General features: G+C 42.1%; 1 protein-coding gene across 5 annotated transcripts in view; it reads right to left on the bottom strand.

Annotated features, from left to right (window-relative positions):
* The window catches only part of st3gal1l3 (ST3 beta-galactoside alpha-2,3-sialyltransferase 1, like 3), a 41,640-nt gene that overhangs the window by 15,625 nt on the left and 139 nt on the right, over positions 1-25,876 (bottom strand). For 2 of the 5 annotated variants that reach the window (XR_008964582.1, XM_057355506.1), the window contains exons 1-6: positions 25,862-25,876; positions 7,406-7,983; positions 5,834-6,027; positions 4,439-4,618; positions 4,196-4,241; positions 4,006-4,125 (exon numbers count right to left, since the gene is read on the bottom strand). The exon at positions 25,862-25,876 is cut by the window's right edge and continues 139 nt beyond it. Coding sequence is in view for 3 of the 5 variants with exons in the window: in XM_057355506.1 (XP_057211489.1) it covers positions 4,006-4,125; positions 4,196-4,241; positions 4,439-4,618; positions 5,834-6,027; positions 7,406-7,693 (828 nt within the window). In the remaining 2 variants the exon portion in view is untranslated. Of the gene's footprint in view, positions 1-2,626; positions 4,126-4,195; positions 4,242-4,438; positions 4,619-5,833; positions 6,028-7,405; positions 7,984-25,861 lie in introns of all 5 variants that reach the window. The other 3 variants (XM_057355504.1, XR_008964583.1, XM_057355505.1) reach the window with 3 other exon arrangements.

Below are 25,876 nucleotides of genomic sequence, written 5' to 3'. Positions count from 1 at the left end.
GAGTGTAACGGAGGCCAGCTAGTGAAGAGCTGTGCAGTGTGTAAACCTCACTCCCCGACCAACAGAGACGCTCTAGCGACAGACGCTAGAGACTGCGGTCTTTAGCCTCCTCGTTAGAGCGCCCGTCTCCCATCCGGACCGTCGCCGGTTCGAGGCCCATGCAGAGCGGTGCAAGTGGGACCGGTTACATTGGTGCCGTGACCCGGATGGGAGTGAGGTTTAGGGGGGTGAGTGTAACGGAGGCCAGCTAGTGAAGAGCTGTGCAGTGTGTAAACCTCACTCCCCGACCAACAGAGACGCTCTAGCGACAGACGCTAGAGACTGCGGTCTTTAGCCTCCTCGTTAGAGCGCCCGTCTCCCATCCGGACCGACGCCGGTTCGAGGCCCGTGCAGAGTGGTGCGAGTGGAACCGGTTACACCTGCCCCTCAGGCCGGGTACCAACTGAGTTATCCACAACATAGCTCTAACTGGACCTAGTGCTACCGGACATTGTAACCCCCCAGCAGGGCGTTTCCGTCTGATGTATCCTCATGATTGGTTCCCACCTTGGTAACCCTTGACCTTCCCTAGGTGGACCTCCACCTCGTGGTTAACTCCTTCAGTCCGCACATTCTTCCCATGAGTTCTCCCCCATCGGTGAGACCGTGTTTGTATCTCCACTAAACTCCTCCCTCCGGTAGGAAGTGGTCTCTGTAGCGCATCCCCCGCTTGAGGAAGTAGCGCTTACCCAGTGGCCTTACGGTACCAGAGTACCAAAGGCAGGGGCCTTCCCACCTTTCAAGTAAAGCTCTGGGACCCCCTACCTACCCACTGGTAGGTTACAATTTCGCGGTAGCGCTCACGCCAGTCACCGTCGCTTCGCTAGGGATTGTGACAGGGCACAGTGTTGTGGCGTTTTCCATAGGAACCCCATCTGTCGGCTCGACACATTGTTGAGAGACCGACAGAAAGGGAACGTCTTGGTTACGGATGTAACCTCAGTTCCCTGATGGAGGGAACGAGACGTTGTGTCCTTCTTGCCACAACACGTGCTGCCCACTGCAGCAGTCGTGAGAGATCTCAGGCTCCTCAGAACTAAGGTGAATGAATGAGGCACGCCGTCTCCTTTTTATACCCGGATATCCGGGGGCGGAGTCCGGCATGCAAATTTAATTCTCCAATTTCATTGGCCTTTTCTAAGAAGTCGGAAGCGATTGGTTCTCAGGGACGAACCCCATCTGTCGGCTCGATACAACGTCTCGTTCCCTCCATTAGGGAACTGAGGTTACATCCATAACCAAGACGTTTTCTCGTGTTGTGTCACGTGTGTGTTGTGAAACGCTCTTACTTGTAAACAAACAGTAAAAAGTGAACCACACGCCCATCAACACGTTTTCTTCCTTCAGTTCTTCAAATGTATATTTCTGCATGCCCATGTCTCTGTGTCTGACAGGTAACGCGCATGTTGCTGTGTCTGACGAACAGGTCGCGCAGGTGCGCGCATATGGCGGGCATTTATCATTGCTGGCAAACAATATGACACATTTGCAGTTTTGATTGTATAGATATAGATTAATATCCACTTCATCCAACGCTCTTTGTGTTCTGCGTGTTCTTAAGTTTCGCGCTACGAGGAGTGAGTAATCCTGCTTCAGATGATTCAGATCGTGCTGCGAACTGGACAAATCATTTGAACTGATTCATTAGCCTATTCAAATGGTTTTGCCCATTGTTCAATTAATGCTTTCAAAAGAATCGACTCAAAAGAATCGATCACTCGGGAATGCCCGTAAAAAGAGACGACAACCTTGAAATAAACAACGCGTTTTAAAAAGCATATTTTAAAATGAAGGAACGAAGGAACGTCACGCAATGTAAGTTATGTAACGAAGTAAAAGTACAGATTTTCTATTAGAAATTACTCAAGTAAGAGTAAAAGTACACACTTTTAATTTTACTTAAAAAGTACATATTTTCCAAAAATTACTCAAGTAAATGTAACGAAGTAAATGTAGCGCGTTACTACCCACCTCTGCACAACTTAGCACCATTCGCACGAGATTAGCATTATACTGGGGACCTCGTGTGATTTATAAATGACCTCCCCACATCAGTATTTCATGTGACGCATTCGCACGGGATGATTTTACTCAAGTTTACTGACTTATTTCCCGGATGTGATGGCAAGGCTTTGCGAATAGTTTGTATAGCCTATAGTTGTATGGTGTTTAATGATATATGACCGTACCTGTCAGCATCTGAGACCCGTGATCACGAACTGGACAAAAGATCACCGCAATCGCGGGTCTCAAATGCCATGAGAGTTTCCATGATAAATAAACAAACGGGAGACTCCCGGTAGGTAACTTGTGGATATCACCCAGCACCCGAAATAATATCAAAACACTTCAAAACAGCCTCCATTATTCGCAAACGGTGGATAAAACCTTGAAAAATGATATATGAGCCCTCCAAATCACAGAGATCCCAATTCGCATGGTTTAAGATTACAGACAACCTCTGCAATTAATACAAATGACTAGAGGTCCCCAGGTAATACTAATCTTGTGCGAATAGTGCTCAGGGCACATCAAGCGATCTCTAACAAAGCAATAGTGACGCATAGTACAAAAATGTTTTACTCACATAAGATTGCTGCGCCATTCCTATCGGATCCAATATTGACGGCACAGCACTGCTTTTTAATTTTAGCCTCTCCACAAATCCAGCGTCGACCTGTGCCTTGTTCACGAACGAATCCTCGGAGAAATGAAACTAACAAATGCTCCATGTTTTTCCCACATGATCTGGAATGTCTTTAAAAATAAACTTTAACCCTGCATTCCTAATATCGGAATCCGAAGGAAGGTTATGCAGCGACTGTGTTCTTCCACAACCTGGGATGGCACAATATTTAGCTATCTTTAATGGCATGTTTGTTTATTGCTTGCTTGCTCTATCTGGTTCCGCGCAACTAGTGTTACTTCAGTACTGTCATGCGCGAACCAGTGGGCGGGGCTAGAGAAGTAGTTGTTGACATTCTTCTGTGGAGGTGGGTGTATTCCAGGACCTGGCGTTCGCTGGGCCTGGTGTCAATAACAGATGCAATCTCAGTAACAAGGGCGTTTTCAGTTCTGACACTTACATGATGCGTGAATACGATTCCCTCTTATATAACAAAAGCTTGGGTTAAAATTGTGTTTTAAATTCATGGCACCTTTAAAGTCTGTTTGTTAACCCCTTACCCACTGTCTGCATTTGGGTCCTCTGTCCTTGTTCCCTCACCATTCCTGACAGTAATATAAGCGTTACATCGAATGTCCACGACAGAGCTGTCAGATGCAAGATATACTACGTAAGTGTCCAAAATGTTTCACTAATTTTCATTCACTTCTTCCCAATTTAGTGGACTCAAATGTCATTGGCTATATAGGGAATAGTGAAGGAGTGAGCGAGGGAGTGGTTTCAGACACAGCAACAGTCTGATGCACAAGGCACACTCTCTTGGAAACTCTTCGGCAAGTTCAAAGTCGTTATCTGATTGGTTGAATTTCACAGGATTTCCAGGAGACGTGTGATCAAAGAAGTAAGCTGTCGTGTTTACAATGGTTGCTATAAGAATTCATCACGATCGACTAAACGCTTCATTCTTAAAAGTATGCGGCAAAAACTCATAAAAATTGTTATTGCTGTTAACCTCTGACACGTTGGTGAATGTACACCGCTCTGTTACTGCGGGGACAATTTCACGGCTCTAAACATGACGCGGCACCAAACCAAACGTGATTGGTTGCTTTGCCTGTCAGTCATATGGCCTCTTGGGCGGGCCTTGGCCAAAGAAAGCCACCAAAGTTCCCCAGACCTTCAGTATGAATACATAATAAACTCTGACAGTGTGATCAAGACCCGACACGAAGCAGATGACACTGAAGGGGTTTATTTCGTAATAGCAACCGGCTGACTGTCCATTCTCCCAGTTACTAGCTAAAAACACTGAACAAACTGAAACTGTCAAACTCTTTTACCTCATCACAGACATGAACCGCAAACATGAGAGAGAGAAAGCCAGTGGAAGGATATCTGCCATGACCCTCCAGCCACGAGTCATACACATACTTCATAAAGCTGGGACTGTAGATTAACACCTGTCAACAACATGAATGTGTAAGAATCACTCGATGCTAATAAGAATATGATAAAGCTAAATCCACTGACCTTGTGTTTATTGGCTCTGATGTGAGACATGACAGGTACATACGTGCTGAAACATGACATTAACAACACGACACAACACTGTTAACAAACGAAGAAACAAATCTGCTACATGCTTTCAGTTTACTGTGTGTTCCTTCCTACTAGCAAATATAAATGGGAATGTGAATGTCAGGGACAAATACAACATAACCGTTGTCATTTGAAAGCCGCATATTTAATGTCATGAATAAGGTTTGGTCTCACTGTGAGATGTTTCCGGTGGTCAGCGCGCTGGTGATCCACTCCAGATCCAGAGTTTTAAAGGGAATGAGAAGAAGACTTGTGGAATTATTCAAATCAACAGCGCTTTCTGGATACAAGACGTGATGAGTGGTCTTACAGCCCACATCTCTCTCAAAACCTTCTGTCGGAGCCTGATTCATTCTGTGAGGACACAAACCACAAACTTCAACAAACTTCATTCACACCGCACACTCTACACACATAAATCTGATCTCGTTTGAAGGGCTTTTATCACTTCATTCATCTTTGTTCGTAATTTGTTTTCATACAGGGAGCGTTCACACATTTGCCCTGATCAGACAGAACAGATGGTCTTTTGCTGTTAGACGACCTCTTTTGAATTGGGTTCTGTTGGCAGGGAGCGTTGCTTATGCGCGCCGGACACCTTACGTTTTTGCTCTGAGTGCCAAAAAGAACAGCGATTGACGTCATGGGCCTTTTTTCCCATTGTCCAATCGAATGAAAGGAGAGGCGGGCATTCCCATGTGGTGAGTGACGGAACTTTACAGTTGCTTGTAACGTCCGGAGACTGCAATGATGAAGGAGAAACTTGTGTTGGCTGCCAGCTCTCTCTGCTCGGACAGTGTTAAAGTTTCTGATAATATGACAGTTAACAGCAACTAAAGCGCTCGCGCTATAATCCTTGACTGACAGGACAGCTGTTTCGGTGGTTACCTAGCAACATAAAAAAAACACTTTTCATGTTTGAAAACGCGTTTTCGAACATGAAAAGTACGTTCTACTGTATGTAATCGCCCGCGCATTCTTCCTACATTTACATTTAGTCATTTAAATAAGCACACTTAGAGACACAACGCATCATTTTCACTGCTGGAAGTCACAACACAATATGACATTAAAGCATCACAAGAGTGACTTGACTCTACCGCATTCACAACATTCTCATGATGCTTTGATGTCATCCGTCTGGACGAAGTCAAACACACCTACAGTATAACTACCACAGCTGGAAAAACGGATTCAAGAAAATGGATTCAAATGTTGTTGGAAACATTCAAGATAATGTAAGTACACAACACATAACACTGTGCTAGTGCTTCATGGATATATTAAAGGACCAGTGTGTCATTTTTTGCAAGATCTGTTGTGAAGACATCAGTGAAAGCCGCCGTAGTGCATCAAAAGGGAGGGGGAGGAGTGGAGTGAGCCGTTAGTTGCAATTCACGACCTCACCTGTAGATGCCGCTAAATTTTATACACTGGACCTTTAATGCACACTGTGCCTTTAGGAATGCAAGTCTTTACTGGAAATCATGATCATTCGGGATTTCAGCATCACTTCTGATCCTTCTTTACTGATGAGAAATCATGAGACTGATGAAGAGGATTCTTTACCGTATGACAAAATCACTGGCATCGATGTCCGAGCCATAATGAGACTCCCAGAGATTCCCAGAGTTTCCCACTACAGAGCAGATTCGACAGCGATGTGGACCGCCATCATCATAGTGTTCATCAGCCGGGATCAACTGGAATAATCTGTCCAACACTGAGCTCAGATTAGAGGGATTCATCTCTGCCTGGAGCCACTGTACACACACATGGTATGAAGATACATGTATGGAGACATGAAAGTAACAGTGAAAGTTCATTTGAATAACCTGAGGCTCAGTGGTCGAGCTACACAAACGGATCAGATGTCTAGTCTGAATGCACTGTCAGTCACTCTGGATGCAATTGCATTAATGTAAATAATAATGTGATGAGGGAGGCGTGACGAGAGCCGTGGGAGGAGCAAGCGAGGCCGGATCCGGCCTCGCTTGCTCCTCCCACGGCTCTCGTCACGCCTCCCTCGTCACAAATAAACTACATGATGATAAGGAAAGATTTATTGTTATACGTCAACATTTAATCTCTAGAAAAGTTGTTGGTATGTTGTTTAATTTGTGTGTGAAGACCTGAGCGACATGTGACTGAAAGCTGCTCTCTGATTGGGCACAGCTCTCTGTGTTCAGACACTCCCACCGCCGTGATGATCTGATGATTGTCATGTGATGGTCATGTAGCCTTTGAACTCTTTATTGTTTTCTCTGTTATGTTATAGTCTTGGCGTGACGAGAGCCGCAGCGTTACAGGCCGGTGTGTAGAGTAGACATGATAAAAGGCCTTTAAATACATCTGACTGACAGTTTGAAGGATTAACTTTCATTTCAGCTCCATCACTGCTATTTAACAAATCCTAACGTATCGTGCACTGTACTTTCCTTCATCACTGCACACGTGTTACACGCTGGTGACGTCATCTGTTTACAGTCAACTCGCTTCTGTCGTGAGTGTTTGCTTTCATCTGTCATCTGTGTTCACACATTCACTGAAGAACGATGAAACCTCATTACATGACATGTGGTTTAGAGGTGATATCACATGACCTATTAACAGGTCCATACAGTGATGTTTTCAGGGTTAGGACGTCTACGCCACATAATGATGTTTTATTAACAACGTTCGGGAGGAGTACGTGCAGATGACTAACACGGCTGGCTTCCAATAACCAATCTCACCAATCATCTTTTAGCCAGGGAGAAAAACCCCTACAAATAAACAAGACGCCTTACCCTCATTCTCTCTACATTTTCACAGCATCCAACTCCTCACCATCAGCCTATTTTACCGCAGCACACACCGGACCCGGGGACCTCTCCCTGGACAAGGGGCGGGCGCTCTGAGTTCGGAGGAACCACCGAGCTCAGAGCCCTCTCCCCGGGACAGCACGCCAAATACACATAATATCCATCCCCCATATGTAGTTATTATATGCGAGGTGAACTGTAGGAATCTTGGAGAAATGACAAACCTGCACAAATACCTTAATACATCTGAAAGAAAAAGTCTGTTTTCATGCTCTTGTTAAGGTTTATAGTCTATGATCAGTCATGCGGTGAGTCTGTAGATGTGTGGTGTGCTCACCTGCCACCATCTGTACGTGTCGTCTGAGATGAAACTGTTGGATCTGGACAGCAGCGGCTTGAAGGACTCATTGAAACGCTCCATAAACCAGCCGTCCTCATCACGCTGGGGATTCAGGTGAGAGATGCAGCGTGAACAGGCACACGAGCTGTCGGACAGACCCACCACCAATCTGAAGAAGTACAGCGAGGGTTCTCCGAGCGTACAACTCAACACCAACATTGAGAAAGTCAGAGCGCAGCACAGCGCCATCAATGTCCTCATTCTCCTCTGAGAAAACCGCCTCATCTCACGTGGACTCCAACAACTGAGCAGCGACAGAGACCAAAACCAGATCTTAACACGAGACCAGTGTGAGACGGCACAGAGGTGGATTTATCCCACATGCTCGCTTCTCACACACAGCTCTATCGAAAAAGAAAATCACAAGAATAAATCATCTGATGAAAGCACATACAGCTGTCAATGTTCTCTCATGCAGGATCTTGTGGACGGTCACTTCGCTCTTCTCTCTCTCTTGTTATTGACTTTGAGGGGTCAATGACTGTCGGCTCAGCCCGGTCTGTATAATCATCCACCTGGAGGACAAACACATTTCTCTCTTAACATCCCAGACCAACTCCAACATGTTCTTGAATCTCTTGAAATCCATTTATTATCAGGATTGATAATGTCTTATTTAAAGAGTTTCAAAGTCTTTCCGGCCACTAGGCTCCAAACTACCTTTAGAATAGGGTGACCATATGTGCCATTTTTCCTGGACATTTTTCAGGTGCGTCCTCCGGAGGTGGCATTTGTCCACGTGAAGTAATAAACCTCGATGACGTATGTGGTGGATGCACCTGAAATCCTGACCAGGACGAGTGCGGGAAAAATGGCACGTATGCTCACCCAATTTTAGCCACATACACACGATGACAACTGCATTTAAATGAGAAAGTGAATTCACTAAATGATCGTTCTACGTGTGTACAGAACAGGTAGTCGTGCCCGCATTTGTGTTGATTGACACACTAGTAACCATAACTGTCACCATCTGTTCTGTGTCCCCCTCTTATTTTGGACTTTTCAGTCACTTCCTGTTTGTGCCATGTGTTTTGTAGTCCTTTGTAGTTTTTTTTGGCTGTGTCTAAATAACCCCACTTGCAGTCTTTGCACTTGGCCACTTGACTACTTTCATGATGTATTTGCTGTTTTTGGTGTTCTAGTGGGCGTGAAGATCCCAAGTGAGCATGAAGTATTTCTAACCCAATGGGACACACTTACAAACATGTAACATTAATTAATGTGGTGTTTCTAATTATGAGACAACAAGCTGTTTTACAAAATACATAACTCTGTCTGGAGTTTTCACCAGTAAAATGTGCATCACTACGTTTTACTACGAAATTATATGTAATATCTAATTCGAGTCAAGTCAGATTTATTTTTATAGTGCTTTATTTGTATTGTATCAAAACAGCTGTACCCAAAAAACAAAAACAAAAGAAAAACACGTTAGCCAAACATAGATTAAATAAAGATATAACCTTAAAAAGTAGTCATATAACTTACACTGGAAAGCTTTCCGCAACATCTCACGAGACCCGAGCAAAAAGTCTCATGATTCATATCCAGAAAATGATGCATGGTGGGATACGCTTAAATACCTAATTACTGCTCGGAAGCGGAAGATCTCTGCTCCGCTCAGAAGCGGTATTCAAGCGAGTGTGAGTTTAGTGTGTGCTACGGTCACTGCACTTTGGCATTTTTAAGACATCGGACACACTTGTGCTCTTACTTCCTATCGTGTGCACGCGCTCTCAAGTGGCCAAGACCACAAGTGTGGGTATCTGGACGCAGCCTCTGTGTAATAATCTCCCCAGGTGTTTCTTGTTTCCTCCTTTTACCAGTGTGTATATAAGCCCTTGTGTTTCACTTGTTATTTGGCAGTCGTTGTTGAATGTTATTTCAAGTCTCCTGCGGTTGTTTCTTGTTTGCTTTGTTATTATGGATTATCAGGGTTTTGTTTTGTGTTACTTCTCTCAAATTCACAATTTTACTGCATGTGGATCCACTTCTCGTCCTTGTTTATCCCAACGTTACAATAGCGACATTCTGGCGTCTCGCAGGTGTGAATAATATAACCGTTGGTATTGTAACGGTTACAAACCTGTTACCATGTTTTCTTTTGGTTTTCATGTGTTTTTTTTGTAATTTCACTACACGCCATGAGGGGGCAGTAGCTAGCTATACTCTCAGGTTGAAAAGGGGTAGCGGGAGTACAGTAAGTCAGCGTTGTAATGGAGGAAGTCAGCGTGGCTGATGGCCCCAAACAAACATTTGTCCTGATTGGGCAACTTTGTGTTTGATGCTCAATCTGAAGTAAGCAATGTTTACTTCTTATAATCGACATGTGTAGTGATTTATAAATGTATATTTAGTTTCTTAATGTGATTTATTTGGATTTCATTTGTAGAAGGACTCCACAGTTTGGTGGGAAATATATTCCTTCTGTCTTGTAAGCCTATGTTTTAACCCATATCAGTAAAGCTGATGTGAAGGGTTTAAAGGCTGTGAGCTATGAACTGTGAACACTCCCGAGGAACCATGATTACGAACTGCAATTCTTGCTAACAGTGTGTCTGGAAACACACTAAGGAATACAGCTACACTGGGAACGTTTTTGGATTACTCGCTTGGGATTTTATGAACTTTGACTCATCTACCGCTGTGAATGGACAATCGTTAGCGTTACACTCTCAAACATTACCATCCTCACGGACAATCAGATAAGGGCTTTTCTCATTTCTAATGGTGATGAATATTGTTTGTGAATGTGTATGTTTGTTAAACTTATGCAAAAGGTGTCGCAGATAAAAACAGAATAATCTGAAAGAAAAATGTTTGTTTAATTGCAGAGTTTAATTACAAAAAAGTTTGATGAATGCTTGCCATATATGTTAATTCCATCTGTTTTATTTATGCTGTTTATGCGGTAATACAAACATTGGTTAGTGACCCCTCCCTAAAAACAGATACATAAGCAAAGCTCTATATAAAGAGAGCAGTGGTTATATAATGGTGCCCGAACAGGGACATTTAACTTTTTGTTTGTAAAGCTAAATAGTGTGATTCTAAACGTTTTGTTTCATTACGGCAAGTAAGTCGGCTTTGGATGAGGATGAGTGTGCTCAAGAGATGGATTTTTTTTAAATAGTCCATTCAACCAAACTCCGAGAACCCAATAAAGAGATGATCAATACCTTTAGTTATCTATACATAAATTCTGAAGATGAAAGTGAAGATGGTGTAGATGGAGTAATTTTCCACTACCACCACCACCTACAACAGAGAGAGAAAACCTGTCTGAAGATGTTATTAACCTAATAGAATAACTCCATGAGAAAATTAAGGTGCTGGAAGGACGAGTTGATGAGTGTGCTAAAGCAATGAGTGACTTTGTTTCACACGAGGAATTCCAGAATAAGTCTAAGGGAATAGAAGATCGGTTGGAGTATCGAATCGAACGTGAATGTGACAGAGTTAAGAAGACTGTTGGCGTGTCTATACAGGAACTTGTAAAATCAATTGTAGACTGTCTGAAAAGAAGAGATGGCCAACTTGAAGCCAAGTTTAGATCACTTACCCCAACGTCTATGCCAGCAATGTCCAAAATTAGCAGTGGTGTTCGTGCTACTGACCCCAATCAGAGTAACCCCGAAGAAGTTCACCAAAGCCTTTTTAGCAGCCCAGAGAAAACCCTGTTAATGCCTTACAATCCACCCATAAAATTAGACTTCCCCTCTTTCAGTAACAAACAAGATGAAGATCCTATGTTATTTATTGTACGCTGTGTTGTGCAGTCATACCATTGAGGGACCAAGAAATTCTAGCATCCCTTAACATTGTGCTGAAAGCTACCGTGAAAGATTGGTGGAAAGCTGAGAGAAGGAAGGTTAATTGTTGGAAGAAGTTTAAAGAGGTCTTTTTGAGATCATTTTTAAGTGAAGATTATGAGGATGTAGCATCGAGACGCCTAGTGGACAGAAAGCAAGGACCTAAGGAGAGCATCAGAGATTTTGCTTTTCATTATCGTGCTTTGTTTTTAAGATGGAGGAAGAATATGTCAGAAAAAGAGATTGTTCTGGCTATATTACGTAACTGTAATCCACGTTTAGCGAGTTTGTTAAGAGGTACAGTGACGAATGTTGGTGAACTGGTCAGGATAGGAACCCAAATTGAATGTGACTTTGATGAAACTAAAAAGTATTGGGGTCAGGTTAATTTGGAAGAGCAAAGGAAGAAATACTTACCAGCAAGTAATAGAGTGGTGCAGTCAGTTGAGGTACCCCGTCCAAGAGTAACCAAGACTATCAATGTGCCAATAGTTTTACGTGATAGGTATTGCCTGGCTATGGTAGATACTGGGAGTTCTCTGTCGCTAATTCAAGAGTCAGTCTGGAGGAGTTTGAACAAGGGAGAACCAAGTCAGTCAAGTGAGGGCCAAACGTTTGTGTTAGCTAAAGGGCAAAAGCAGGCAGCCACTGGAAAGGTGACATGGCAGTGTACCCTGCAAGGCCAACAATATACTCTGCCACTGTTCATCATGAAAGACAGAGATTTAACAGTACCAGTCATTGTAGGAATGGATTTCTTGTCACAGTATGGAATTGTGCTGGACTTTAGTAAAGCTCAGTATGGACTACCGTCCACAAGAAACAAAGACGTTATCCAATTTTACCCTTTGATGACACAAAATGTTATTCCTTTAGTGTATTTTTACTTGGCCATTCCCACACCCAATGTTGATGAGGCAGTATGTGAGTCCATACAGAATTTAACAAGTAAAGCAGAGACTACCCCCTTGTTTAAAGAAAAGTTGGAGAATCTGTTGGTTAGTTGGCCTACCGTTTGTTCTAAAGAAGTTGGACATTCTAGTGTAGTCAAGCATCGGATTATCACTACTGATGAACTTCCAGTAAGGAAAAGAGCTTACAAATTTCCGTTGATAAGCAGAAGTTCATGGACAAGGAAATTCAAGACTTGCTGGATAAAAAGATTATCCAACCATCTGTTTCACCATGGACATCCCCTGTGGTTGTTGTCCCTAAAAACGAAGGGAGTCCCAGACTATGCATTGATTACAGAGGCTTGAATGTCAAAACTCATCTTGATGCATACCCTATGCCACAAATCCAAGAAATACTAGAGTCATTCTACGGTGCCACGGTTTTCAGCACGCTGGATCTGAGAAGCAGATACTGGCAACTGGAGATGGAAGAACATAGTATCCCGAAAACAGCATTTGTGACGTCTGCAGGCTTGTTTGAATTCTTGCGTCTTCCTTTTGGTCTCAAAAACGCAGCGGCCTCATTTCAGAGAATTATGGAGACTGTACTGAGAGATCTCAAAGGAAAATGTTGTTTAGTATATATAGATGATGTAGTGGTGTACTCTAAAAATGAAGAACACATTTATCATCTTTCTCAAGTATGCCAATGTTTGCACAATGCTGGACTTACCCTGAACCTTGGGAAATGTAGCTTCATGCAGCAGAATATTTCTTACCTCGGCCATATTATCTCAGCAGAAGGAGTCAAGACAGACCCCAGTAAGGTATCAGCCATCAACAATTTCCCCATTCCACAGACGCTTAAAGATGTGCAGAGATTCCTGGGACTAGCTGGGTGGTATCATAGATTCATCCCACATTTCTCCATAAAAGCAGCACCTCTACACACCCTCAAACAGAAGAAAGCAACATGGATGTGGAAAGAAGAGTGTCAACGAGCATTCAATGTAATAAAGCAGGATTTGACTAAAGCACCAGTTCTCTTACCCCAGATTTTAGCAAGCCATTTTCGGTGCAAACGGATGCAAGTGAGTTAGGATTGGGTGCAGTGCTTACTCAAGAAATGGAAGGCGACGAAAGAATCATTTCATATGCATCCAGACTACTCAGAGGAGCAGAGAACATGTACTCAGTATCTGAGAGAGTGTTTGGCGGTCATCTGGGCAGTTGAAAAGTCGAGGCCATACCTGGAAGGAAGAACATCTGAAGTTGTTACCGATCACTCTGCACTTACCTGGGTATTTCAGCATCCCAAACTCTCATCACGGCTTACTCGCTGGACGATACGACTACAAGGCTATGATTTTACAGTCAAGTATAGTAAAGGCCATTGCAACGTGGTACCTGATGTTCAATCCGGAGCACCAGAACAACCGACCTCAGATATTATTGCAGTAGTGAGAGCTTCAAAATCCAGCAACCTACCTACCAACTTACCAGTGGAGATATCCAATGTCTTCACAGCACAGCAAAATGACCCAGAGATCCAAGAGTTGATCCTAAAAGTGAAGTCACAGATGCCTCAGGACATGTCTTGTGTACATTACATGATAGAGCATGGTCTTTTGTTCAGGAGTGTACCCAACAAACATGTGGGACAGAAACTGCAGCTGGTCGTTCCTTCAGGTCTGCGGAGCTAATTTCTACATTATGCTCAAGACAACCCGTTGAGTGGACATTTGGGAAGGCTTAAGACATTGCTCAGATTACTGGAAATAGTATACTGGCCAAATGTAAGAGCAGATGTGTGGAATCATTGCAAAGAGTGTATTACTTGCCAAAAGTACAAACCGTCATTGAGTAAGTTGTCCGGTCATTTTCAGTCTACACCCATTGTTGAACCAGGTCATATGCTGGGAGTAGATCTTATGGGACCGTTTCCAAAGAGTGTTCGACAGAATGAGCATCTTTTGGTGGTAGTGGATTATTATTGTTCTAAGTGGGTGGAAATGTTTCCATTGCGACAAGCCAAAGCGCCAAAGATTGCACAGATTCTCATAGAAGAGATCTTTACAAGATGGGGAACGCCTGCCCATCTGGTCTCTGACAGAGGAGCTCAGTTTACTTCCACTTTGATTGGACAAGTATGCAAACAGTAGGGTGTTGTCCAGAAGCGTACCACTGCTTATCATCCACAAACCAATCTCACCGAACGCATTAACCGAACTCTGAAAACGATGATGGCATCTTATGTGGGAGAACAGCACCGACAGTGGGACAGATGGTTACCTGAGTTTCGTTTTGCAATAAATACTGCCTGGCAAGAGAGTACCGCTTATTCTCCTGCACAGATTTTTCATGCAGGAAGCTTAAAAGGGCCAATGGAAAGAGCAATCCAACTGTCCAAGACCCCTGATCCAAATAGTCATATTTACCCAACACTTGATAGACATCAACATCTTCTTCGTCTGGTGAAGGAAAATGTGGAAAGAGCACAAGACAAGCAGCAAAGATACTACAATCTCCGTCGTAGACAAAACCAGTTCCAAGTAGGAGAGGTAGTTTGGGTGCGCGCTCATCCTTTGTCCAAAGCTGAAGAGGGTTTTATGGCCAAGTTGTCTGGTAGATGGAAAGGGCCAGACAAAATTGTGAAGTGTTTAGGTCCTGTCAATTATGCAGTTTCTTTTTTTTCTGACCATGACACTGTTGATACTTACCATGTTCAAAGTTTTGCCATGGATATGTTCAAACCTAATTTTGAGGGGGTGCATATGTAACGGTTACAAACCTGTTACCATGTTTTCTTCTGGTTTTCATGTTTTTTTTTGTAATTTCACTACACGCCATGAGGGGGCAGTAGCTAGCTATACTCTCAGGTTGAAAAGGGGTAGCGGGAGCAGAGTAAATCAGCATTGTAATGGACGAAGTCAGCGTGGCTGATGGCCCCAAACAAACATTTGTCCTGATTGGGCAACTTTGTGTTTGATGCTCAATCTGAAGCAATGTTTATTTCTTATAATCGACATGTGTAGTGATTTATACATGTATCATCCTCACGGACAATCGGATAAGGGCTTTTCTCATTTCTAATGGTGATGAATATTGTTTGTGAATGTGTATGTTTGTTAAACTTATGCAAAAGGTGTCGCAGATAAAAACAGACTCATCTGAAAGAAAAATGTTTGTTTAATTGCAGAGTTTAATGACCAAAAAGTTTGATGAATGCTTGCCTTATATGTTAATTCCATCTGTTTTATTTATGCTGTTTATGCGGTAATACAAACATTGGTTAGTGACCCCTCCCTAAAAACATATATATAAGCAAAGCTCTATATAAAGAGAGCAGTGGTTATAGTATTTGCTAGCCATTTTTCAGCTGAAGACTCGTTTTAGTGATCGACTGATTCAGATACCAATTACTTACATGTTTATGTGCCTGATACCCGATGTGCAGAACCCGTATTTCTTAAGTTGAACGTTCTTTGATGTTAAATTTCATTTTCCTATTACAACAATAAAATATTTTTATTTGTAAAAAGGATCAGCAGGCAAAATTAAGGTAGAAAGTCTAATGTTTTCAAAAGAAGTACATAAATGTTTGGGGAGACATATCAATTTTGCAGAAATGTTATAATATTCAAATTAAATGTAAAAATCCTGTGAAACTACAGTTTTAGAAGGTATATGTAAGGAATGATTGACGACGGGCCGTTCAATTATTCGAAAGTTAATGCACATCACAAGATGTTAATGCGGCCACGACGCGAATAATTGAAGGACCGGAGTCAATTATTTCACTTATCCCAAGGTTACCACACCACAGGACATTGTTCAAATGTTTCATTCCAAAATGTGTCATGTTATCATCATCTTTTAAATGCTGTTGATGGTAGGACTACTTTCTTGCTCATCTCATTTCAAGCGTCCGTTAGAGGGAATGGACTCGGAAGCTCACGTGTGTGTCACGTGTGAGTGTGTACAAGTGAGAGAGAGTTTGAGCACACAACTGCGTGTTTGCAGTAATGTGACAGAAAAGCCAGTGATAATAAATGATTTATTCCTCGTCTTGTGTGCATCTTAAGCAGTAAAAACTGTTATGAAAGAGTAGGTCTGTCAAATCATATGTGTTATCAGTTATAATCAGCACGAAGAAGAAAAGGAACCAGTAGACTATCAGTGTTCATTAATGCCTTTTGATTTCGGTATATGTATTACTTGTTTTTGAAAGGAAACTGCACGTATTTCCATGAACAGTAAAGTTTGACATGATAGAGGTCAGATGAAGAGCAGGTGCTGTGTGAGGTGATGGCTTGTAGGCTACACTTTAACCTCTCTGTTGTGAATGCATACCCAAAAACATTTGTCGACCAATCAGATTGAAGCATTCAACAGCCCGTGCTATCAGTGCTGTTTAATAGACTAAAATGAGTGAGGAATAATTCGCGGGCTAATATCAAGTCACTGAATAGTAGTTTCCTACAGGATTTTCTGAGACTCTGGCACAAGATGCCGATACGTGTTAATGATCATATTCGTGACTCCACCGCTTTGTACTTGCGTTTACTATCTGAACGGTAATATCCACGAAGACAACTGAATGCCCCAAAAAGCTGTTAGATATTTTTAGGGGTGACCCCGAATAGTGTAAGATCGGATGTTTGGAGGAGCGTGATTCGACTACCAGTCTCACAGTGGAATCGTCACAGAGGTGTTATGCAGTGGGGATCATGGCAGTTTGGTGATGTGGGCAGTGGCGTAGCAGGCAAAAAATGATTATTTATGATGTAAAGACATTTTTTTGGGGTTGAGCGTGAGGTCTGACTATGTGACCCAGCGCAGGATCTCGCCGCCTCCTCCTCTTCTGTGCTGTGAGAGCGGTGAAGAAAAGCAGCTCGCTCCGCACGCACCCGCAGATGACTCGCACATGAATGTGTGCACCACTACCAAACATTTTACCACACCTTCTCTTTAAATGCACGGAGTCTGTTACTTAGACTGAAATTTGCGCTGCATGACACAAAAAACGAAAACAATAAAGTAATAGGACCAACATCACCGTACATGGCAAGCACGGCGCAGACTCTCGGATCTTGTCGTTCTCTGCACTGAAAGCAAGCGTGCGTGTCAGGGGGACGGAGAAAGTGTCCGCAGGAAAAAAGGTGAAAAGGACTTCTTGACTGTTTAAATGGTAAGATGCTTTATTGCATTCTTCCTTTACATGCGGTAAATAAAGTCACTTTATTGGAAGTTCATTGCTCATTGGAAAAAAAATTCATTATTATCGAGTAGTTTTGAAAATAGTTTTGAGGCAAGATCTGGTCTAGTATTGTATGGCACAGCATTGGTACGTGATGTTTAAGGAAAATGTCCAATAATTTGACTATTTGTGGCTTGTGTTTTGAATACTGTATATGTTCCCCTGCATTTCAGACATTTTGCCTAAACACATTTATTTTGCACATTGTGACTTGATTCTGGCTTATTTTGTTTTTTTGTTTCTTATATATTGTGTTCTAACACATTTTGTAAGTTATTGTTTGATTGTTTTTGTGCATCAATGTTGCGCTGCACTTTGCGCTGTACCCCTAACCACCTGGTGTCGTCCCCACATGCGCGAGCAAAAGCACGCACGCACACACACAGGCGTGCAATTCGACTATCAGTCGACTATAGGCAAGACGTGATCATTCTGATTCGACTATGTCAGTCCTTAGTCGAGGACACCCCTACATATTTCTGTTGTCAGACAGAATAAAAGATAAAAGAATAATTACAGACAGCTGCAGTTGGGTTAGTTGAATGTGCTGCTTCTGCCACTCATTGAACGGAGCAGATGCCGAGAGAGATGATCCTGTGCCGGGAAAGCAAGATCTCACAACACTGGTTTGTGAGCGACTACTGTACATAAGATGCATGGTTTGCCCATCCAGAAACAACAGTGCAAAATGTTAGAGATCGCTATCTTATGATGAAAAGTGTACAAATATTTTCGTAATGAATGGGAAACACTGGAATAGTGTTAGCTGGAATAAATACATAATCAGGAAAGTAACACACAAACAGCGCATACATCATTGCATTTCTCAACTGGTATGTTATGTCAGAATGATTAAATAGCTGTTTGTCTATGCATTTACTGAGAACTTTACTCAAACTGCGGTCGCTCGCGGAGATGATAAATAATACATTTTCAAAGAGCTATATTTATTCAGATGTTCATCAGCGAAATAATGCTTATATAACTTTAGGCGTTTTAAAGAAGTAAATCTTAATGGTTCTTAAATCTTAATCTTAAAAAGTTAGGGTTAAGGTTAGAAATGACACAACATGGCAACATCATTTCTTAGAGCCTACATATGAGGCACTTATGTAACGCATCTCATTTGTGCATTAATGGCTGTTATGTTAAATAAAGTTGAATGATTAAAGCCACCAGATGGCGCCGTTTATCGGTGAATCCGATATTACAAAACAGATACCGGGAAATGATCAGGAAAACGATGTCAGTCGATCTCTACTGGTTTTGTCCGTCAATTTAAACTAAACTACCGCTGACAGATGCACTGTGTTTTGTCATTGCTCAGAAGGCTGCTTCACAGAGCGCTCTTCTGCAGTGTTGCCATGCTCATTTATTTTTGAGAGCTTTTATGCCTGGTGTTTGGTCTTGCATAATAAAGATCAGCACTTTAGATGTGAAAAAATGGTCAGTTGCAGATATTAGAGATTTTTGGTCTTATAAAATAAAAACATTTCGTTTTTAAGGTTTATTTTCTTTAAGGTAAATTATCTTTGTTTGCTGTGTTTTTTTTCAATGAAGACCCGGCAACACTGTCACTTTAGCAAAGGGCTTGTGAGAGCAGCTGTTCCCGAGTCAAAATCTGCCTCTTTCACTTTTATTTTCTTGCACCTTACATCCAGACAAAGACACATCACTGATGGCACTTTAAATACGTCATTAACAACTGGTTGTTGAGTTCGGTTCCATACACATTGTGTCTAATGTTGATACTGTAAATGCGGTGGTCACTCCTGTAAATTAGTGAACTGTGTGTGTACAGAACAGGAGTAAGAAATACAAGTGAAGTGACAACCGAATTTACCTGCAGTGTATCATTCAATTCAGTATTCTGATATATTACTGAGTCAAAATGGAATATTGATTTGAATTAATATAAAGAAGGGCATGGCTTGTTTTTTACCACTGTAAATTGTAGGAGCATAGCAGCCCTGCGGGGGACGAGGGGGATATGTCCATTGCACTTTTAGAAGAAGGTGATATTTTTGACCCACCACTGATATTTCCACCATTGTTCTGTGGTTTGTTACTTAGATTTGAGTGAACTAACACTGGGCTTGGGCTCGTCTGCCAAGAGCTTCAAATCTACTGTTGCACTTGTGATTTCTTCATTCACTTCTTTGCACTTCTGGAAACAAATCGAGGCTCATGAGGAAAGATTTCCAGGGTTCTTCTCCCTATAATAGACTTGAACGTGGGGCTGCTGGTTAAGGTCCAAGTTTCATCGCAAGTTCAAAAGGCTCTAAACGACACCAGCCAATGAATAAAGGTGTTGTCTTGCCAAACGAAAAAGTGCCATACTTTTTAAACATAAATGGCTTGCAACATATATTGGTTTTAATTCATTTTGAGAGAATATTTGGGAAATTATTAAAAGAATGTCAATGTGGTACAACCGTAAAAACTTGATACCAAATAATTGATCTTATTTAAAAAAGGGGAAATTCTCAATGAAACACAATATCAGCTAGCTTGGCATTATCTTACATTTGCCCTTTTTTAAAAGTAAATGGAACACTATTGTTCTGAATATTATAATTCATTTGGGGAATTGAAATGGTACGACCCCATGAATACATTGATAAATCATCAGTATTACAAACATTTGAATTAACTTTAATATTGTTATTTGAAAAATTCCCATCAAGGCCGTATGTGTTTACATAAGTCTCCATTTGTGCCTGTCAAATATGATTTTAAATTGAAATGTCAAATAGCCTAACAGCTTACATCATTGGACTTTTATCACAAACCTTTCTGTTAGGGGCTCATTTAGTAAAATATCACTAGTTTATGATGCTACTTAAAGATAAACTAAACTACTATTTGGAACTATTTTCAAGTGTTCAATGTTATATTTTTTGAGAAAGTGGTGCTTTGTTCACAACTTTAGAATTAAAGCTCAGTGCGTGTAAGAATTATGAATTATGATAAATGAGATAATTATGTTGCTCAACATTAGTTAAAATGTTTAGCTTTAATACACATTTCTATTTCATTCATTTAGAATTTGAAGCAATATATAATATAATGTATACATACATGATTTAATAATGTAGCAGAATGAAGTGAGTGTCTACATTTGAACATGAATTTAGTGCTAAAAGAAATAAAATTTCACCCTTTAAGTACTGTCATGGTCCTGTCTGCCCCTGTCTGTCTCCCAGTTATTTTTAGTGGAAATCCCTCAGAAACCAGAAGTGAAAACCTGCTTGTTTGCGTGAATCACTTCAAGCCGGAGTGCTTTATCAACCTGGGACAGTACAAGCAGGATTAGCTTCAAAGTTGTTCCTCAAGAGGGATCGAGACCGACTGAACGAGACAAAACTGCCGATGTAAGTAATATTTATCAACAGTCTGAATTGACGTACATGTACCGTATATATAGGAGGATAACGTTAGCATATGATAGCGAAGGGAGCTAAGTCAGTCACGGGCTAAATAGAACATTCAAAGCCAGTGTTAAACTTACTGTATATACTGTAAGTGCAGATGGACAGATGGGGTTTAGCTGTATGAACGTTAATACATTATGTGCATTAATATGTTCAGCTGCAGCAAGCTGTTTGTTTTGCTAATGAACAGGGGCGAACACTGGGGTTAGTTTCGTTTTAAACGTCTCAAATCATTCGTCCTTACGCTGAAAAATCTGCCACAGCATACTTATCATGCTGTGACAGATATGCTCTCACGTTGTGTGTGTAACTTTATAACTTGTCAAGGACAAGCGCTAAAATCCACGTAATTAGGGATTTTATATAAAAAGAAGGATAAAAGTCAGGCAGGAGCTATGGACCGCGTTAATATTATAAAGACTTTCCAGCAGAGACGCGTTAGGACTCGCGGTACTGAGGCTTTTAGAAGAGATATATCTATGGAGATACTTTCCAGCAGAGAGTCGTTGGCGAGAAAGATCATCTTAAAATCACCCCTGAGGAGGTTGCTCTGATTTGGATCAGTATGTTAGTAACATACTAACATACCAAGTGTAACAATACACCGGGACAGATGGACGATGCCACAACAGGATACTGAGTGAAGAGATATTTAATAATGTTTCCAGGCAAAAAAGGGTAAATCCAATAAAAGGGTAAAATACACGAAAGGTAACATCCACAAAAAGGTAATCCACAAGATGACAAGGGTAATATCCACAAGGTAACAAAACATACAACTAGGAATCTACAAGAGAATAAGGGGTCGGAACTAAACAATAACCAAAGTACAACTAGATCTGACAATACTATGAACACAAGACAGGGTACATATAGTGTCCATGAGAAGGGCATCAGGTGCAGGTGCAATCATGGCGGGTGCAAAGGATGATGGGAAATGTAGTCTGTGAAAGTCAATAGTCCGGTGAAAGTGAACGGGTGGATCTAGAAGGAGGAGTTGCTGGAGGGGGTGTGGCTGATCGCTGAGGAGAGCTTGTTACAGTACCCCCACCTCTACAGTCTGCTCCAGCAGACCTCACAGGTCGATGAGGACGGCCACGGGGATGAGGGGCCGGACAGTCCAGATGAGTGTCGTGGAAGTCCGTAAGAAGAGAGGGATCCAGAATATCCTTGCGTGCCACCCATGATTGTTCCTCGGGACCGTACCCCTCCCAGTCCACCAGGTATTCCAAGCGGCCGCCTCGTCGCCTGGAGTCAAGGAGAGCTTCCACTCAATAGATGTGCTGGGATGTATCGAGTGCTGGAGGGGGAGGTGGCTCTCCTTCAGTATCTGGCTCTGTGGAGGGAACAAAAACAGGATCATGATAGGGTTTGAGGAGTGAAACATGGAAAGAAGAAGCAATTCTGTAGTGGGCTGGGAGTTGCAGACGGTACGTGACCGGGTTGACCTGGTGCAGTATGGGGAAGGGTCCAATGTACTTGGGACTCAGCTTTTTGCATGGCTGCCGCAGGCGAAGATCCCGAGTGGACAACCATACTAACTGCCCTGGTTGGTACTGAGGAGAAGGGGAGTGTCGGGTGTCAGCGTTGGTGGGATGAGTCCCATACCCTCTCGCTCTCCCGAAACCAGTGGTCCATGGCTGGCACCGTAGAAGGGTCTCCTGACCACGGGAACATGGGGGGTTGATAGCCGAGTATGCACTGAAAGAGAGTGAGTCCAGTGGAGGTCTGACGTAAGGAGTTCTGGCCATACTCGGCCCAGGCTAGGTAACGGTGCCAGCCTTGCTGTTGATCATGGCAGTAGGACGTCAGGTACCTCCCAATATCCTGTATCTTTCGTTCAGCTTGGCCGTTGGCTTGGGGGTGATAACCAGAGGTGAGACTGACCGTGATGTTGAGGTGTTGGAAAAAGGCTTTCCAGACTCGTGAAATGAACTGGGGACCCCTGTCCGAGACGATATCCTTGGGTAACCCATAGTTACGGAACACATGGTTGAAGAGCGCTTCGGCTGTTTGAAAGGCCGTAGGAAGTCGGGGTAACGGGATCAATCTGCATGCCTTGGAGAAGCGATCAATAGGCACTAGAATACACGTGTATTTCTCAGACAGGGGCAAGTCTGTGAGGAAGTCCACTGCTATGTGTGACCATGGGCGGTGAGGAATAGGTAGAGGTAGCAGTTTACCTTCGGGACGGCGATGGGGAGTTTTTGATATGGCACAAACCTGAGCATCCCTGACATACTGGGAGATATCCTGAGACATCCTAGGCCACCAGTATCGGGCAGACAGGAGCGAGAGGGTTTGCTGACTACCTGGGTGTCCTGATCCCGGAATGGAGTGAGCTGAGTCGATGATGGTAGCACGATGTTCCGGGGTAACGTAAGTCTTACCCTCAGGACCTCCCGGCGGAGCTTGAAAATTACTGGCAGCAATCTCCTCTTCGATCCTCCACACGAGATGGACTCAGAAACATGGTCGGGGGAAGAATGGATCCAGGTCAGAAGGCTCAGAATCAGGGTGGAAATGGTGAGAGAGAGCATCAGACTTCACATTCTTGGTACCGGGACGATAGGTGACACTGAACCTGCTGCATGCAGATGAAAATATTTCAACTTTTCAGAATGCCGTGAGTGCACCGCAGGTCATGTGACAAGAACCAACCAATCAGCTTCACCCTTTGTGGACCAATATAGAAATGCTCAGCGAAGATGGAGACACAGGTGATCACAGCATAAATAAATCTACTAGCAGAGTTATTGCAAGGTATTTTCAGTGCATATAATCCATATATGCTTTGTAAATATCTCCTCGTCTTAACGGCAAGTGTGGCCCATGTTTGCGTAGCAACGGCAAACGCCAGAACGTGAGCTCCCAAACGCTTTGGAAAAAGGAGAAAGCAGCGCGGCTCGCGTATTCTGTGCAGTTTTAGACACGAAATGCTATATTGGTTTGTTCCTCGCATACACTGTTAAGCTATCGAATGATGTAAGAAAGACTTGGAATATAGTGCATGAAAACTTTTACGGTGGTTTCATGATAGTTAGTCCTTTTTTAAGCTTAAGAGTAACATCCGCAGGTTATGCAGAGGATCGTATTTGGATCGCATATTACTCCGGTTTTGCGCTCACTACACTGGCTACCTGCTCGTTTTAGAGTGGATTTTAAAATTTTGCTCCTTGTTTTAAATCTTTATATGGCTTGGCCCCTACTTATCGCTGTGAGCTATTGACGGAATATCATCCTACTAGATCCCTTCGATCATCCAACCAGGATCTCTTAGTTGTCCCAAAGTCGAGGCTTAAGTGCAGGGGCGATCGTGCCTTTTGCATTGCTGCCCCCAGACTCTGGAACGCCTTGCCATCTTCCATTAGACAAGCCGGTTCTCTGGGTGTGTTTAAATCCAGGCTAAAGACTTTTTTATTTTCTCGAGCGTATGATTGATGTGATGTATGATGTGATTTGTATTCTCCTGTTTATATCTTTTACTGGAAAGCACATTGGTCAACTGTAGTTGAAATTAATTGTGCTATATAAATAAATTGTCATTGTCATCGAACCTGTTAGTCCGATACCCGAACCAGCAAAAAAAGGAATGTATCGACCCTGAACCCGAGTATTGATTGGTGCATCCCTAATCTTTATGTACACAATAATAACCTTTCACATTGTAATCCTTTCATTTTTAATATATGGCATGTTTGTGTGTTGCTATGTGGCCCTGTGTGTGTAATAAGCAGAGGGTACAAGCACTGTGCACCTGCATATAGGCGTCAACAATGTGCCTGAACACATGTCGTTTTCAGACCAGTACTCCCATGGGTGAACAGATACTTATTACATTTAGGCCTATTACACAACATACTTAATACGTTACGATGTACTGCACCACTACCTGCACCAGCGGCGATGCATTATTTGCATTCACTAGACTCTAAATGCGTACAAAGTGACATTACCAGTTGTTTTACAAATGTTCATCAATAAGTATATGTACGTGGAGCTTTTAAAAAATGCAAACGAAAAACTTGTCTGTTTTTTCCCTACATCGTTGTCATGTAAATATGAAGAGTTTGGTTCCAAAATGAGATAACTTCTTTTTTTTAAACTTTTTTTTATTATGTTATCATGTTTTTATTGTGTTAGTTAGCTGTTTTTATTTATTATGGCTTAAATCAAAACAAACCATCTGCAGTTTGATTGATATTAATTGGAATGCAGAATAAAAAAACATGATTTTTTGTGTGCGTGCGTGCGCTGTCAAGCCTTTGTCATGTATTGAACCAAATATGTTCTCCAGAGACTGCTGTCAACTATTCTGATGAAATACAGATGAGAGATAAAGCAGAAAGAGACATCACTGTGAAAAGCGTTGATGCATCTATTAAAAACTCCTCATTGAATCTAAAGCCAAAGCTATAATCTACCGCTCAGCAGACTGCCAACTGCTCTTGTCTGAAGACATCTGAAGAGACCCAAATCCAGCAGTCATTAAACCCTGTGTGTTTGAATCTGTTGATACAACTCTCTGTTTATATAGCTAATCATTTTAAATTGTAAATTCATCTACTCATACAGATGAGGAACAATTGCTATCCAAACATGTTCTGTCATTCAAAATGTGTATAAGGGGATCTTAAAAGATGATGAATATTATTTATATTATTTTGATTTGTATTACATTAGAATTACATTATATTGTAAAATGAGTTTATATTTGTGACATAATTCGCCAAGCAACAAGCGTCATAACAATGTCTTCATTAAAAATCATTGGTTGAAAAGCTCGACGCAGTTATGACATGACAAAGAAAGCGTGTTAAACTGATATTAGGAATCATTCTTACTGCACTACAATCGTATCACACAGTAAATCACAGCATTATTACGTGAAACGTGAACGCGGCATTTATTTTTTAGAAAAAAATATATTTTACTCTCACTATGAGGTGAAAAACAAAGACATGCAGGTGAGCGCGAGCAGGTTGACTTACATGAGCTCGCGCGAT

Source organism: Triplophysa rosa, linkage group LG16, assembly GCF_024868665.1.
Source record: "Triplophysa rosa linkage group LG16, Trosa_1v2, whole genome shotgun sequence".
NCBI lineage: Eukaryota > Metazoa > Chordata > Actinopteri > Cypriniformes > Nemacheilidae > Triplophysa > Triplophysa rosa.
The sequence above is the reverse complement of the archived record's forward strand: the minus strand, read 5'-3'. Positions and strand labels throughout refer to the sequence as shown.